The sequence below is a fragment of the Penicillium diatomitis genome (assembly GCF_028827545.1).
Source record: "Penicillium diatomitis strain IBT 30728 chromosome Unknown utg000005l_segment0_segment0, whole genome shotgun sequence".
In the NCBI taxonomy this organism is placed as follows: Eukaryota; Fungi; Ascomycota; class Eurotiomycetes; order Eurotiales; family Aspergillaceae; genus Penicillium; species Penicillium diatomitis.
The window spans coordinates 3,322,312-3,339,531 of NW_026623177.1; the positions used below are offsets into that span (position 1 = coordinate 3,322,312).

The following is a 17,220-nucleotide window of genomic DNA, read 5'->3' on the forward strand; positions in this document are numbered from 1 at the left end:
AAAGCATAATATCGACATTCGAAAATGATCTATTAGAAAGGCAAACAAGGGATTCATCTTGGTCTGTAGGAGGTCGCGAACGAGTGATAAGTACAATAGAACAGTTCATCTACCTACTCCCCTTCTCCTAGATATAATGTGCCCCTCTACGACGATGTTATAGTCAGAATCCTCGAGAACGAACCTAATCTGTAATCTTGGAATCTATTGAAACTCAATACCCAAGTTGATCACAGTCACTGGTGTTTGCATGGCATGTGATTCTGCCACTCACCACAGTCCAAAGCTTAGGTAGAATCTCTCCCCCCTCAGCAATCTCACTCCTCATCCCTCTCACACATCGATACTGCTGCCCCTACCGTAGCCGTATCTCATCAACTGGACATCCGATGGGAGACAAATGAGACAGGTAGATCTCAATGCTATCCGCATGACTTATCCGTGCTGCATTTCTTTGGCCCGGTAGTGCTATGGGTTGCTTTTATTTGAGCCATGGTTTCGATACCCGGGATCAACTGCTGGGCCGTTCATACATGTAAATACATGTAACATGCGGCCATGTCGCCCACCGTGAGTATCATTCGCGACCAAGAGACTTCCTATACAACCTGTGCCGATCGGGATGTCGATTAGCATTCACGCCAATGGGACATGTCCGCAGTATCGTGTTATCTTGATTGAACCTGTTCTACTCCACTTGAGATGACTCCGCAACTGCTGCGGTTGGCCCCGGTTTCAAGCGCTAAACTCCTTCCAGGCAAAGATGCGCCGTGATGGACTCACCATAAACGAATCACTTCCTGCATGGAGGTCGAAAGTTTTGCCAAAGAGAGAATAGCCGCTGGCTGTTTGTGCTTCCTTGCCTCGAGGATAGTATAAAACGTGCTTCATCACCGCCAGTTGAACCGGAAGAAATTGTCGATGTGTAGTCTTTCTCAACTATACGGTGTCATTTCTTTTGATTCTCAGCATGGCTCCTCTACACCCTTTTGACCCTATTACGCCCGGGGAAATTCAGCTGGCTGTTCGGGTCTTGGAGGCGGCATTCCCCGATGTCAAGCTGCGCTACAAGCGAATTGATCTCCAGGAACCAACCAAACATGAAACTGTTCCCTATCTTGAGGCTGAACGCCTCGGCAAACCGCGGCCAGCCAAGCCGGCGCGTCTTCTGATGACATTATTCCACCGTCTCGACAATGGATCGTTCTACAAGGCGATCGTCAATGCAGATTCGAAGCTGATTGTATCGGCAAAGGAACTGCCCAAGGATGTCCAGGGTCCATTGGACGTGGACGAAATGATGCAGATTGAAGAGATTTGCTTGAAGCATCCCGCAGTTCAAGCCGAGATCGAAAAGCTGGAACTTCCCGCCGGAATGACCGTCTGCTTGGATCCGTGGATCTACGGCACCGAAGATGCCAAGGAAACGCGGCGGTTATTCCAGTGCTACATGTATATTGTGGCGGTGGACCATCCCCAGAACAATCAGTATTCTATCCCTTGCAAATTCTCACCTGTCTTCGATGGTATCACTCACGAGCTGGTCCGCATGGACTACCTGCCCGGTGGAGCCGATACGCAGACGGCCGAGACACAGCCGTGGAAGCAAGTCGCTCCCATTCAATACGCTCATGAGCTGCTGGATCAGCCACTCCGCACCGACCTGAAGCCCTACATTGTCCAACAGCCTGAGGGCGCTTCATTCAATGTGATCGGGAATGCAGTTTCATGGCAGAAATGGCGATTCCGGGTTGGTTTCAACAACCGCGAGGGTCTTGTTCTGCACAACATCACCTACGACGGTCGCAACACATTCTACCGTCTCTCCTTCTCCGAGATGACTGTGCCTTATGGAGGTGGGTTCATTGTACCATGAAATCAGACTGTTTTATACAGCTTTGACATCCCTACAACACCCATTCAACACTCGCTAATATTTTCCAGATCCCCGGGCCCCTTACCACCGCAAGCAGGCCTTTGACGTTGGTGATGTGGGCTTCGGCATCACCGCAAACCAGCTGGCCCTTGGCTGTGACTGCTTGGGTCACATCAAGTACTTTGATGGCTACCGTACCGACTGCAAAGGCGAGCCAGTCCAGCTCAAGAATGTCATTTGCATGCACGAGCAAGACAACGGTCTGCAGCACAAGCACACCAACTACCGCACGGGAGCGGCCACAATCGTCCGCAACCGACAGCTGGTGGTGCAGATGATTTGCACTGTGGCCAACTATGAATACATTTTCGCTTTCATTCTAGACCAGGCGGCAAACATCGAGCTCGAGGTCCGCGCCACAGGTATCTTATCTACCGTGCCATTCGACCACAGCGACGGACAGACTGTGCCATGGGGCACCAACGTTGGACCGGGTGTGATGGCTCCCTTCCACCAGCACATGTTCTCTCTGCGCATTGACCCTGCTCTGGATGGATTTAACAACACAGTCTATTACGAGGACAGCGTTCCGATGCCCGAGGATGATGCTAACCCCTGGTCGGTCGGTTACACTACCGAGAAGAACGTGATCAAGCAGAGTGGTAGCGCGTCAACGAGCATTGAAAAGCACCGCGTCTTCAAGATTCGCAACGACAACATCATCAACCCCATCACGTACCACCCCATCGCGTACAAATTGATGACCAACCCGAGCCAGATGCTCCTTGCTCATCCCAAGTCCTTTGGCGCGAAGCGTGCTCAGTTCGCTACCCGCCCGATCTGGGTGACCAAATACCAGGACGACGAGCTATTCGCCGCCGGTGAATTCACCAATCAAAGCAAAAGTTCAGAGGGCGTGGAAGTCTGGGCTGCACGAAACGACAACGTGGAGAACGAGGATCTCGTTCTTTGGCATAGTAAGTCCATCTCAAACCTTGCCCGGTCTCCTTCGTGATGAGCCTCCAGACTAATTCTCCCAACAGCATTTGGTCTCACTCACAACTCTCGCATTGAGGATTTCCCCGTCATGCCAGTGGAGCGGGTCAGTGTCATGCTCAAGCCGGATGGATTCTTCACGCAAAACCCTGCATTGGATGTTCCACAGTCCTCGCAGTCCTTCAACCATTCTACCTTGCACCCAGAGCCAAGCTGCTGCTCTGGACCGCAGGACCGCAGCCACGTCAAATTGTAGGCGCTTGGAGGGGGGGGGGGGGGGTGTCTGTTCGGAACTGATACTGATACCGATACCATGTTGTGATATTCCCCAGATTTGTCTTATTACTTGTCAGGGCCAGAGCCTACTAGACAGCATATATTGATGACTTCATGCCCACTCGACCTTGAGCACGTATCTTATCCTTTACGACACATGAAAAGAAGGAATGCTTCCAAGGGTGGGCCACGTTCACATTGCACTTGCCGGTTTCCTGGCAACAGAAACCTTCTCAAATTATAAGTCAAATCGAACACCAAGACTGATCGACGCATGCATTGAGCTCAAAAATATAGGCTGGTATATTTGCCAGATTCAAAATGTCTCTCACGACCCTCCTCCCAAAAGATCCACCACTTCCTTGTGATTGTTTGCTGCGGCTCTAAAAACTGGCTTGCGCCCATCATTATCAGCCAGGTCCACATCGGCGTCATGAGCCAGCAGGAGCTTCACCACTTCCGTATGTCCCCTTTCTGAAGCGCGCCATAGTGGCGAGCGGCCATATTCAACGTCGATAGAGTCTACATAGGCTCCACTCTCCAGTAGCAGCTTGACGGCACCTACCCTACCAAGCTCTGCAGCCACGGACAAAGGCGTTTGGCCATCTCCTCCCGCGGAATCCACAAACGCACCGTGGTCAAGAAGGAGCTTGACCACTGCTTCTTGGTCTCTTTCAATTGCCAGGGTCAACGCAGAACGCCCATTGTTATCTTTGGAATTCGAATTTGCGAGATTCTGAAGCAACGCTGCAGCTGTTGTCACGTTGCCAGAGTATACGGCCCAGTACAGCGGTGTCCGACCATATACGTCCCGAGATTCAATGCTCACGCGAAATGAGAGCATCATTTTGACAACATTCTCATGTCCATTGAGCGCGGCGAGCATTAGTGGCGTACGATTCAAGTGGTCTTTGCAGTCTGCTTCAGCACCATATTCGAGAAGAAGGTCCACCACTGCCTCATGTCCATTGAGCGCAGCTATTGACAATGGCGTCCGTTTATGTATCCTGTCTGCAGCATCGATGATGGCTCCACGGTCCAGCAACGTCTTGACGATGATCTCGTGGCCATTTTTCGCGGCATGAAATAGTGCCGTTTGGCCATACTGATCTGGAATTTCGAATACTGCACTTTTGGCCAGCAATTGCAGAACAATCGAGACATGCCCACTTCCTGCAGCCCGTAGCAGCGGGGTCTGACCGTGGTAATCTGCCGCATCGGCTTCTGCATTTTCCAAGAGTAACAGCTCAAACACCGCATCATACCCCTTTTCTGCAGCCCGATGTAGTGGCGTTTGGCCACTACCGTCTGCTAGATCTAATCTTGCGTTGGCCGCAAGAAGCAGCTTCACAACCATGATATTGCCATTGCCTACAGCCCAATCTAAAGGACTTCGGCCATGTTCAGTGTCCACGAAATTCACGTCGAGTCCATCCATAATTAACCGACTGACTACAGTGTCATGACTGTTCTTGACAGCCCACAGTAGAAGGCTACGAGCGTGTTCGATGTTTGTGGCGACGCTGCCTTGAGCATGCACAAGAAACAATCTGACAATCGTGACATGTCCACCCCTCACAGCCATGGAAAGTGGTGTATCCCCATTATTGTCTTCGATGTTGACTTCAGCCCCGTGCCCAAGAAGTAACTCGACAACTCCCTCGTACTCCTTTTCGGCGGCGCGCCAAAGTGGTGTCCGTCCCTTCAGGTCTTTTGAATTCGCGCTAGCTTTATATTGTAGGAGCAGTGCGACTTCCTCCTTCTGTCCGCGGGACGCAACGTAAGACAGCGCTGTACATCCAAGGTCATCCGTTCCATCAGCATCTGCCCCGTTCTCAAGAAGGAGCTTGATCATTGCAAAATGCCCCTTCAACGCTGCAGAAATGAGCGGCGTTCGTCCCGTTCTGTCTTTTGCATTGACGTCAACAAAGGTATCGAGCAGTACCTGAGCCACAGCCTGGTGCCCACCTAGTGCTGCAGATACCAGTGGCGTTCGGCCAACTCTGTCTTCAGAATTAACATCTGAACCATATGCGAGAAGCAGGTCAACCAATGACTCATGCCCCTTCATAGATGCTGAAACAAGAGGTGTCCGGCCCAGTATGTCTTCACGAATACAGCTTGCACCATGCTGGATAAGCAGCTTGGCTATCTCGAGATTGCCTCTCAACACTGCTGCTATCAAAGGTGTCCAGCCTTGTCCATCTTGAAGATTGACATCTGCATTGTTTTCGACAAGGAGCTTCACCATTGTGTAATTTTCCTTCAACACAGCCAGAACCAGCGGTGTCCGGGCCTGTTCGATCCTAGCGTTCGGATCGGCGCCACTGTTGAGGAGCAATCGAACCACGTCTACATAGCCTCCTCGGGCGGCGCTCGACAAGGGCGTGTCACCGGCGGTATCTGCCAGATGGGCATTTGCACCCGCCTCGAGCAAGAACTTCACAGCCGCCTCGTGGCCTTTTGCCGCGGCTTGTAACAAAGCTGAGGGTTGAGACCCATGATCCTTGACGGCATTGACATCCATGCCATTTTTGTGCAGCAACTGCAGAATGCTCACGAAGCCGAGTTTGGCAGCCCAGTGAAATATCCCTGGATGACTGTGATGCAGAGTGTCTGCTCCCGTGTTCTTCTCCAGTAGCAGCATAGCCGCCGATTCGTTGTTATGAATCATTGTCCATTTCAGAGGTGTGTCGCCGTACTGATCGGTAGCCGTCACAATTGCATTGTGATTGATCAACGTTCTGATGACAGACAGATGGTTTTCCAGCGCTGCAAAGAGCAACGGGTTCCGAGACTTGTCATCAGACATCTCGATGTCCGCACCGTTCGCGAGAAGTAACTCAACAATTGCGTCGTGGCCATTCTGCGCGGCGTACGACAATGGTGTTCGTAGCCATGTGTCTTGCACGTTAATTGGAGTAGTTTTGCAAAGAATCACACATGCTTCCTCGACGCCAAATTCCGCCGCCAGGTGAAGTCCTGTTACAGTTGACCGATATTCACGGATATCACGCAAGCAAACCCATGGATGTTCAAACGCGTAATTCAAACAGAATGCCTGTCTTGAAGCCTCTATATGAGCCGGCATCTGAAGGAATTGTATGACACTTGGAGAGCAACGTGCAGCACAACGCACATGGCATCCCCAGTTGAAGGCGGCGTATTCGTACAATGGATACAATGAGCGCCGTTCCTTGAGCTGGGTCCAAGTAGAACAATTTCCGCTCGCAAAGGCTCGCAACGACAGATAGGAAGTGCAGATCTCAGCGATATAACTGTGAGCATGCGGAAACCAAATACTCGACGTTTGCTCGAAATAGCGTTGGGTAGTGTAATGGACTAAGCGTATGATTCGACTATTTTTGTCCACCGTCACTAGTCCGGCGCATAACGAGACCATGTATTCGATGTGGGGCATGTTGGCTTCGTCGATCTCATCTTTTCCAATTTCAACTGCGAGAGCATGCTCAAGCTCGGTGATGGTCAATGCTTTCTTAGCGCAGGTGATCCATGACAGAACCTCCTTGGCGAGGATTTTCTCTTTCTCGATGAGCCCTTCAATTCGCCTCATCGCATCTCCATATGCCTTCTCGTAAGCCTCGGAACCTGTTGGTAGGTTTTCCAGGGCAAGACGGATGGCTTTTTCTGATCTTTCTCCCACTAGTAAATCGAGGTGGAGTTGTGCAAGTAGAAACCTGCACTCGTTTAGTTTTCACTTCACGTCTTTGCCTCAAAGCCCAAACTTACATGCCGTCGACCGACTTCACGATTTCAGATTTAATCGCATCCTGCAATTTTGAGTTGCTGGCCACAAAACTTGGGAGTCGGAACATCTCCCCATCTAGGAAACTCCGCACGTCCTCGTCTCTTGCATGTATCTGCAAATTTGGCTTTCCACTGAAATGCTCCACTATTTCTGGTATTGGTCGGGAGGTCACAAGGATGTTCGCATTATGCATCTCGAGGGAAGAAATCGCCGACAATAATCGCGACCGACAACCATTAAAGACACCACACTCATCGAGTGCATCGATAATGATAAAGGTTCGCAGAAAGCTGGTTGACACGATCTTGAGCAGCTGTAGAATGTCTTCCGGTAAAGGCTTAGTTTGCTTGGATCTATGGAAGTTGTAGACCTCTTTCAAACACGCCGGCAAGAAGGGCAAGTTGCTCGCTAATTGCCTCAGCAGGCTAGCAAGGAGTTTTCCAACTGTTTGCTCAGCTTCTCGTCGAAAGTTGCAGTAGACATAGGCAATCCCGATGTCTTTGTTCTGGTAATAACGTCTGCCAAGTTCATCAATCACAATCGCACTGAGGATTGTCTTTCCAGCACCCGGGATGCCCGGACAAAACAAAATTTGCTTCTCTGTGCTCAACCAAGTCTGGAATTCGACTGACTCAATGAACCATCGGCCGGTTCCTTCTCGACGTCTGGAAAGATGATCACTCTGTTGAGGACCGTAGGTTTCTGGTGCGAACCATTCAAGCACCTCAAGGTCTTCTTTACTCCCAAGGAACGTGCGTATGCATTGGATATCCTCAGCTGCTTCCGAGACGGATTCAAGAACTGGTTCACCGTCAGATTTCGGGTCAGAGAAAAGGCTGACGATGTCAGGGGTTAGCTAACTTTGGCCAAGTATCTCCTTCGCCGGGCGCGCGGAGTTCACTTCGCTCGGCTGAACACACTCCAGAAGCTCTTTTGCAAACGCGGCAGCCACAGCAGCAGCATGCTCTTGCCAAGCATCATTTTTGTGGGAATCTGCATAGTCGCATATTCCTCGAATGACAAGGCACGGGAAATCGTTCATCAATCCCGCCGCTTCCATCTCGATACAAAGGACCTGACCGCCAAGATCTTGATTGAGCCTTTGACGAAGTAAAGCATCTTTGATAAGTTGGTTGCCAGATGCGACAAGACCGAAATGCACACGCATGCCTCGAGGCTTTCTCTTCACGAGCTTTGTCTTGTCACAAAACCGACAGGTCTGTCCTTGTTCCTCCTCCTCCTCCTCCTCCTCCTCGTCCTCCTCCTCCACCTCCCCATCCGCATACATTCGCTCATCATCTGAGGTTCCATCGGAGCTATCGATAGGTCTTTCGAGATGGGGGTAATTCGCTCTGAACAAGTTGTCCTCCAAGAGATCCGACCTCAGATACTTCGTAACTAGTCTAGGCCACTTTTCTCCCATTTCATCCAGGTAGGCCGGAATTTTGGACCCAGACATTTCATGTTTGGTCTCCAACCTCGACAAGGCGGCGAGTAACAAAGTCGGTGGATTGTTCAGAGCGCCCGTGCGCTCGAATATTCCGCCTTCTTTTGCCTTACCAAAGTCCCACTGTACCACACCCGGGAACTGGCCTGTTGGTGTACTGACAACCACGTCGCCAAGTCGAACCTTGGTTGGAATGCCACCACCAATACCAACCATCAAGCCAAACTTGATAGATGGGAAAGCGGCTACCATGCGTGCCGCAACTGCGGCTGCCTGACTCGGACCAATCTGCTTTTTGGGTAGGCAGCTTATCACGACATTGTGCTTGCCGATTGATCCAAGTGTATACACGTTGGGGTCATTCACTGGCTTCGGAAGATCACAGTGTCTCTGGTGTAGCATGGCCGTAGCTGCGGTCTGTTCTTTGGGCAACGCGCAGACCCATCCTACTGTGTACTGCTCGCGAGACTTGGGCTCAATAAGCGGGTGCGAGCCCATGGTGGATGGCTTGGGAGAAGTCGAATTGAGGTTCTGGGTGAATGCGAGCGGAACGGAGCAACATGTGCTTTGATGACAATGGACCAAGACAGTGAGACTTCACTCATTGGAACCACCAAATTGCAGCTTCCCTCCTGTATGGGGGCTGATTTGGCACAGGAATGATTTAGAATAATAGTTGTGAAATTGTGTTCATGGATGGTGCGCGAATGGATGTGCACTGAGGCGATCGAGAGCGCATGGCCGAAGAGTCTGAGGTTTTGGATGTCGGTGGTAGGTCGCCCGACAAGCCGTCAAAACAGCTTTTGTAGCTTTCCATGTCGTCGACAATTGCTCCTCGCGCCCTTTAGACCAGACACACCGTGGTCAATGCGGGGTTGCGGCTGAGCTGGCCAGGGCCTGAACACGAGCAGATCAGGTGATTTGAATGTGAGAGAAGAACGTCAAAAGAACCGATATCGGCTGGCCATGTCAAAACTGGGCGCCACTCGAGCGCCGCGGAACTAAAAGTAGATAAGGATGTACATGATCGTTGACCCACGGCTGAGCTTGGTCGAAGCCTCCCGGACCTGGATTGATCTACACCTCAGGTAGCAGGTCGGTCTAGTACAGACTCTTTTCAAACAAACTGCACTCCAGCGGATTGAGAAATGGAGAACCCGTGTGTGGTATACATGCTAGATATATACCTGTTTACCAGCAATTCATGAAAACTGATGGGGTGATGCCATACATCCTGCCGTCAACAAGTGGGATGCGCCCCAGTCTTTGACCACGCCTGAATGCCGGTTTGCATGTCTGGGGCTCAAAGACCTTCTCTAGCCAGTCATTGAACAGCACAACATCAAGCCACGGCCTTGTAGGAAAGGACAATTGATTATTGCGTAAAAAGCTAGGGTTTTTCCTAACCTTTCGAGACTTGCCGACGAAATAAGGCGAGAGAAATTTGCCTTCATTGTTGGCACAGATCACAGCAGATACTATCTGCCAATGACCGCCCTCGTGGCGCGTAGAAGAATTGACCCCCGGAGCTTGTTTCTCCGAGTATATATCCAACAAGAATCCTGTATGTCCAAGAACATACACACGATCGGGAGGGACGCTATGTTGAGTTTGAAGGCATTCGAGAAGCATGGGAAATGCCAGAAGCCTGTCGTTTCTTGCTTCAACTGCTTCTTCTTTCGGCTTGGCTTTCTTCCAGGTCGCACAGGCTTCTTCAACTAGATTCCTCAAATTGAAATTTCGCTGCTTGAGACTTTTGTAATATGCGTCACTCACGGTGATATCTCTGCTTGAAGGATTTGTCACTCGTATGTGATGCCTAGGGAACGGGCTGAAATACTTGTGGCTCTCCAAGTAAAAGCCGCAATGTAGCCACTGAGTCAACGACTGCACGACTGTGGTCTCACCGTCGTCGCTCAAAAGACGATTCTTTGACGAGCGAGCCGAGGAAGTCGGTTGGTCTGCTTCAAATTGCAGATTTTCAGTCTCTCGGCGATCCCAAGCTTCATGTGCAGTCCCTTCTGGATGACCGTGATACCGTGGTAGCGAATTTTCACACTAAGATGATTTGTCATTCTCGTCTGAAGGAAAACAATAATGACGGGGATGCCGGGACCCTAGTGACCCGCGAGGAGGATAATCGTCCCCGTTCGGGTAGGGATAGCAATCATCGACACTCGCACAAGTGGCTCCTGGTCCACGGCCGTTTCCAGGTGGGGATTGATCGTGAACAGTAGTACCTTGATTCTCTGCCATGGTGGTCTCAGTTGGAGAACCTGCTGGCGGAATTTCAGGAGAGGTATTATTGCGTTCAATCAGGGTGCATTAGAGACTGTTATTGATCCACAGCGAATAGGCGAACAGCACACTTAGGGTTCATCCTCAAATGGAAGCTCTCCCATGGGCTGACAGTGAATACTGGCTTCAGCAACAAAGGACTCGTTCAAATTCAGAGCTCCTCGAGGTCTCAAGGTCAAATAAACCCAGATGCTCAAGATTAACGCGGGACCTCAGCGTCCACGATTGTCAGGAGTCGAAATCAAAAGACCGCGGAAGGCAGTGTACAGCATTGATCCCATTCGGGAAAAATGTCAACAATGGCCCGAGGATAAAAGACCTCGCAAGAGGAGAAGTGCCCAACCCAACACACCCTCCACAGTGCATATGGGTCCCTTTCGAGAAGCCAACTTGTCAATGTTAACGTTACACATAGCGTGGCAGATGGGCGTTCCACCAAGCCTGTGGTACGGATCAGTCAACAGCAGTTAAGGGGGTAACAGTAGTACTCGTGCTTGAATCCAATCAGCCACTGGCGTAAGAGCTGGAATATGAAGGTCTATTCCGCGCAAGAGATTGCAAAGAAGCAGCAGCCAATGAATGCATCGGCAAGCTTCTGAAACCTGACCATGTGCCATTCAGCGACATGCTGACTTTCCTGCTTGAGTGTGAAGAAGTTTCAAGTCTTCACGGACGAAGACATTCCATAGCAAGATTGAAATCGGCAAATTAAGCAGAGCTAGATCTGGACGGGAGTAACCGCTTGCCGGGGCCACCCCGCTTCACTTGGCCTCTTCGCGAAGACTAGACTCTAGAAGCCGATTTGACAGACCCGAAAGAGATCGACAACTGACAACAGTGCGGTATAGAGCTGATGGACTGTGGACGGCTCGGCGCATGTTTCCCACTACAAGCACGATGAATCCTGAGTGACTGTTTCTCAGAGACCGAATGAATCCTCCACTGCAGCTCTCCACTCAATGTTTCCGAGTCCTGCTGTTGCCAAATCGACTTGTCGTATTGATTGAAAGATGAAATGGAAACACGGAGAATTTTCAGGTGCAGGCCGGCGGAGGCACGGTCTTGTGGTGAACAGGCTATCTGCGTTTTGTGTAAACCAATTTGGGTTGAAATCGTAATTTGAGCTTGGTGGTGCTTCACTGGCAGTCACCTCCGCCGAGGAGCACTACGAGAGTCCTATGGGAAATACACACCCACAGGAGATGAGAATCGACTGGTCACTTTGAAGCAAATGATTTCACTGGACAAGAGCTCGCATGTGGCTGGCAGCGGAAGCTAGCCTGTCAATGCCTGATCTTTCCCCTGGATTTGGTTGATCAGTCTCATTCATTGCGTTTGGCTCAGAGATGCAACTGGACCTGAAGAATAATAATGAACGACGATGCGCCTTCGTCCATCTGCGTCTCGAGTATAAGCGTGAGACGAGGTGCTGACTCCGTTCATGGCAGAACCTGATCGCCGTCACACTTCCGGGCATCTGGTGTTGACCCGGCACATCGTTTTGACAGCTCGGGAAGGCTCCACAACTCTGCTGTGCGATATCCACATCCATCCTTCCCAAGCTACCCTACCTACCATTGGAGAGCTATTTCGGGTAGGTAATCAAGCTCTATCCGAGCTCAGCAAAGACGTCGATCTCTTGACGCAGATGTAAACAGTACATGACAATTACGTATAGCTCACTTGATTGACAGGTCAAGAAGGCGTCACGAACGAGGAGAACAGCCTCTTGCGCTCTTTTGGGACGCTGAAATTTCTCAAGCTGTGTGTGGCAGAATTCTCACCACTCTGTCCATCACATGCAGCAGCCCCGTGGATTCTTGGTTTCCTTGTAATTCAGGCTTTCATTTGCCTGTCGTCATGCCTATAGTACTAAGGTACTGAGCTTAGAGCTAAGTTACCACTGACCCCATGCCAGGCACATACTTGAACTCCGTAATTTTCATATGCCAAGATGTTGAAAAAAATCCAAAAAGGAATCCGATAGAGCTGGCCAAACAAGATGCTAACCGTCCCTGGTGGTCATACTAGTAATCTACAGGTGATTCTGCTGGCTAACCAGCCAACGGTGAGGCACATGAGGTGTGTACATGGCGGGAGGTCAGACGGAGGTGTCGGGATCGGGCCCTCGTCTGTCTCATTTGGCTTACATAAGGAACGATTACGTGACTCAGTCGCCTCCACTCAGCCCGGGAACTGAAGATCGGCCGGCGACATCCTACGCTCAACTTATAAACCTAACTAATTAGTATGTCTTAAAGGAGCCAAGCTTGCTGCCAAGAAGCTAGGCCAAGAAACTGGGCCAAGATCTACCTTGAATATCCCGAGTTGCCCTCTCAGACCAAACACACCGTATTGAATCGACCATGGCCCACTCTGCAATCCCACTCACTCATGGCAAGCATGGTATGCATTACGAGATAGGAAAGGCCATTATTGGACAATCTTGTGAACATCACCTAACGGTTCGCAGATATGCTTGACCAGGTCTCGCAACTTAATGGCCGAACATTTAGCGACGACCCGGTCATTGCTTACATGCTCCTTGATATGTCCAGAGAAGAGCGACATGCGTATTTACCGACTTATTGGTCTGTTTTCGTCAAGTCAGCCTTGCTGAATGACGCGGTGATCACAGAGGCCGACGGCTGGAAATCCGCAGCCGTGGTCCTTCCACCTGGTAAGAAAGTCGATAATACGTGGACATTGTTCTCGTCTGGGTTTGGAGGTGTGTTGTGGAAAATGGGGTTCTCTGGTCTCAAGGTACGGAAGGGTGCAATGGGAGAATCTTTCAAGGTGTGTCTCGTGGAGTTTTTTGTCAGTGCTCACCGAATCCTAGCGACTGTTCTCCAACTTCTTGGGCATGACCGATAATGCGAAGAAGATTGGTCTTCGGGGTCAACAGCGATATTATTACATATTCACTATCGGCACCGAAACCGAGCATCGCGGCAAAGGTTCGAGAAAACCCTTCGATGAACGCGTAGAATCCTTCACTAATCTTCTTATAGGACTTGCAAGGGCCATCATACAAGATTATATGAGGAAGGCACAATTCGAGAATCTTCCAATATGGCTTGAAGCTACAACTCCAAACTCACGAAAGCTATATCTGTCCCTTGGGTTCGAGGACGTCGAGAAAATCGTCTTGGGCAAGGGCAAAGTCGACGATCAGGCTCAACTGCAGTGCGAAGGCTCCGGAGTGCCTCTTTGGGCGATGATTTGGTGGCCCTCGCAGTCTACGGCTGAAGCGTCTTCTTCGGCTTAGATGTTTGTTCTCCTAAAGGCATTTTTATTACGTTTTCCTGGAGGTTTAAGCATCATCCTAACTTCAGGTTGGCGAGACAAACTCATACTTGGCCCTACTGATGTGGGTCTCTCGGCCTTGACACCCACTTCGCATCGAGCATGAATGATGAGTATATCGAAATGTGTTTCGAGTTTCAAATTGATCAAAAATGCAATTTACACACGGCTAAGAGGAGAGCGTGGTTCCAGTCATTCTGTTCAACACACGCTCGGCCAAAAGTTAAGATTCTTCGGAATGACACCCGTTCTGGACCACACCTGTGCATACATGAGCATGGTCTCAATTCGAATACTTTAACTCCACCGATGTGAGAAGCATCGATCATACCTTGATAAAAACATCGGTAATCACCACTCAGGTCCGTCTTCCACGTCCAAAAGACTCAGCCATGCTGATGTTTGTACGAATGGACCTGCGCGGCAGACCAACTGAAGTAAAAGTCAGTCTGGGTGCTAGGATTCCAGTCCGATGTCTTTTCCGCGTCATTGGCAACAACGAGTCTCTACTCGACAAGGCTCGGGGTCTTGGAGTCACGCCTGTTATTGCAAAAAGTCTGGATGTAGCTATCGTGGGAGACTTGGACGTTTGTGTCTCACTTGAGGGATTGGTGATCATTGTAAGCGGCGGAATACAAGTCTTTGATGTATTGCGTTGGATCTTCAGATACCCAGAGCTGATCCATCATCCGTATGACTATGTGGAGGTGGTCGTTCTTGTCGATACCGGTACTAGTCTCATTCGCGCGAATGCGCTCTTTCAACAGATTAGCTTCCCTGTTCCGGTTGTCTCTAGATAAAGAGCCTTGTGGTACCTACCTCGAAAGCCTTTGGATCGTGTAGGTAGTTCTGACGCATGTGGCTAGATTTGTCATTCTCCTGCACAGGCTCATTGACCACCTCCAGCATACCAACGTTGCGAAATTCGTTGACCGAACGAATCAACTCCCGTCATTCATTCGAGGAACTTGAGCGCACTCGGATACTGGTTATCTTTGTAAAATTTCGCTTGGGGGGCACTCTGAGCCGTGAATGCATTTTGGGCAGTTTGCGCACCAGAGGCACCGTGCGTGCCGTGGTCCATGATGGATGTACATGTCAGCATCGCGAAGGTACTCTCACTGCCGACCTTTCTACCGAATTTGAGGCCACCCCGAAGATAATGCTCTGATGAAGCATCCACCAAATCTTCGCTGAGCCCGTATTCCCACCTGCACACGAATCGTCTTCAGTCCGTGGCTGACGATTTCGTTGATATCATGCTGGGGGATCCAGCGGGCCGAGCATTGAAACCGGAAGCGTGAGAAGTGAATGATCCCCAATGCTGTCGTTTGCCCAGACCCTTCCGCCCATGATGATAGCCCTTGGCTGTTCTATGGATGTAAGACGAGTACCACGTATGGTATGAGAGATGAATGGCCGTTTGGATTAACAGGCCACCTGCTCCTGCCAAAAATGGACCTCTATGAAGGCTTTACAAGATTCCCAGTTGATCACTGCCATGGAGATTCCCATCGTCACACATGCAGTTGCTTCGGAAGAATTGAGAAGATGATCAAGGTGAGGGACCTCACCTACCGCCGTCGGCTGCGATAGCCCAACTATACAATGATGTCGGTGGAACTTTAGTATGTTACCATAGAACTCTTCATGTAAGGTACTGAGGTACTATAGGATCCATGATTCCATAGCAGTAGGACCTCCCCAGCCCCTAACCATTTGCGCCTCCCTCGTGCCGGCCGAAATCCCAGAACGTGATTCTAGGCTGGACTCTGCAGCACATCGCTGCAGACATGACATCCGGCCCCGAGCTAATCCCGACCGCAGCTTCCGGCCTGGGACAATCGCAAAGCCCGAATCCCAGAACAAGACCACTTGATGCAGCTCCGAGTCCCACTTCGTCTCTCCTACCACTTGACGCCGTTGCTTCATCAAGCCACACCCAAACCCCGGCCGTTGCCGACCCTAAATCCAGGTGAGACAAGCTAACAGTTCGTCCAGTCCAGTGACTCCAGTCTGACGATGGAACATATTTCATAGCCTGAGACCCGCACGCGAGTACCATCCTGTGATCCTATCATCCTCCAGGTAAACCCCCGGAAAAAGCCCGGCCGGCCGAAAGACTGGTCCGCCTCTTTTAGAAGTACCCCAAGTTCCCAACCAGGGCGAGGCAGCATCCTTGAGCTGTCGAACGCAAGACGCAATTGGATGCCACTACAGTCTGATTAAATCAAAAGCAAAATCACTGGCAGAGAGTCAGTGAGTAGAGTTGCGCCATGGTCATGTCACACACGACTATCGTCCCATGGAATCTACACCACGCTCAGAACAAACAACACCAAAAGAGAGGGGATGGGAAGATAAACAGGACGATTGCTTCCCAGTCCGGCTGCGAAAAACACAAAACGGGCCTCTGAAGCGAGATCTTCTCCTGTAACGGTCTGCCTCGGTAGCCCAGACCGGGCCATCACGAGTTCGCCCTCACTAGCTCCAGTCGGGTTTCTGACACCTGTTGGAAGGGGGCGCGCCTGAGTGGGATCATCGAAGGATCATCGAAACTAGTGACGATTGACGCAGACCGAACGGGGGTTCAGCTGGGAAAATCGGCACCACGGACATAATGGCAGGGGCGGGCACCACGCGTCCTTTTTCTGCTCTCGCCGGGGCTGCTTCTTCACTCATCTTCCGGAAGGAGTGTCTTTCTCCTACAACTTCACCGTCGTGGACGTCCCTCCTCTCCCCCCTCTGCTGGGCTGTCTCTTTGCCGATCGCGGGTTGGATTGGATTGTTTTTCGGCAAGGCATGTGTAATGCCTTATAACCACTCAGTGACTAGCAGCAGCAGCAGCAGCAGACCGGTGTGTCATCATGTGCAATGTGATGACACCGGCCGCAGCGCGATTCGAGAGGAAGATGGGCTGAGTTGAGTGAAGCGGGGTCTACGGGATCAGTGTCGCATACTGGGGTGTCGGGGCTGATCAGAACGGAAGAAGTCTTGACATGGATGTTCCATTTGGAAAACTTGCACTAACTACCTCAGGGGCCACAATGGGTATATGGAACGGGGGGGGAGGGGTGGAAAATAAAGAAATGGAACGTGAAATGTGAACAATGGGCAGCTGAAGGACGACCTCTGCAGATGTCGTGCTGCATCAACACGGAACTCGGAAAATGAAAGGCGATGATCATGAATCGCTTTCGTACAATAGACAGAGTCCCAACCACGCTTTGACACAATGAAGCGATCATTTGG

The 17,220-nt window shown here is 50.6% G+C and overlaps 4 protein-coding genes across 4 annotated transcripts; 2 read left to right on the forward strand and 2 right to left on the reverse strand.

Annotated features, from left to right (window-relative positions):
- Positions 1 to 970: 970 nt before the first annotated feature.
- Positions 971 to 3,128, forward strand: N7539_005577 (copper amine oxidase; the record flags this gene model as incomplete). Its single annotated transcript, XM_056935179.1, has 3 exons — positions 971 to 1,856; positions 1,945 to 2,853; positions 2,920 to 3,128. The coding sequence occupies 3 exons, from the start codon at positions 971 to 973 to the stop codon at positions 3,126 to 3,128; spliced, it is 2,004 nt and encodes a 667-aa protein (XP_056790373.1).
- A 348-nt stretch (positions 3,129 to 3,476) lies between these two features.
- On the reverse strand, positions 3,477 to 8,862 carry N7539_005578 (uncharacterized protein; the record flags this gene model as incomplete). The annotated part of the gene is made up of 3 exons (XM_056935180.1): positions 3,477 to 6,846; positions 6,899 to 7,718; positions 7,779 to 8,862. 3 exons carry the CDS (start codon positions 8,860 to 8,862, stop codon positions 3,477 to 3,479), a joined length of 5,274 nt encoding a protein of 1,757 aa, XP_056790374.1.
- A 4,166-nt stretch (positions 8,863 to 13,028) lies between these two features.
- On the forward strand, positions 13,029 to 13,930 carry N7539_005579 (GNAT family N-acetyltransferase; the record flags this gene model as incomplete). Its single annotated transcript, XM_056935181.1, has 4 exons — positions 13,029 to 13,068; positions 13,136 to 13,458; positions 13,502 to 13,619; positions 13,674 to 13,930. The coding sequence occupies 4 exons, from the start codon at positions 13,029 to 13,031 to the stop codon at positions 13,928 to 13,930; spliced, it is 738 nt and encodes a 245-aa protein (XP_056790375.1).
- Positions 13,931 to 14,564: 634 nt separating this feature from the next.
- On the reverse strand, positions 14,565 to 15,052 carry N7539_005580 (glucan endo-1-6-beta-glucosidase B; the record flags this gene model as incomplete). The annotated part of the gene is made up of 2 exons (XM_056935182.1): positions 14,565 to 14,725; positions 14,947 to 15,052. 2 exons carry the CDS (start codon positions 15,050 to 15,052, stop codon positions 14,565 to 14,567), a joined length of 267 nt encoding a protein of 88 aa, XP_056790376.1.
- Between the last annotated feature and the right edge of the window lie 2,168 nt (positions 15,053 to 17,220).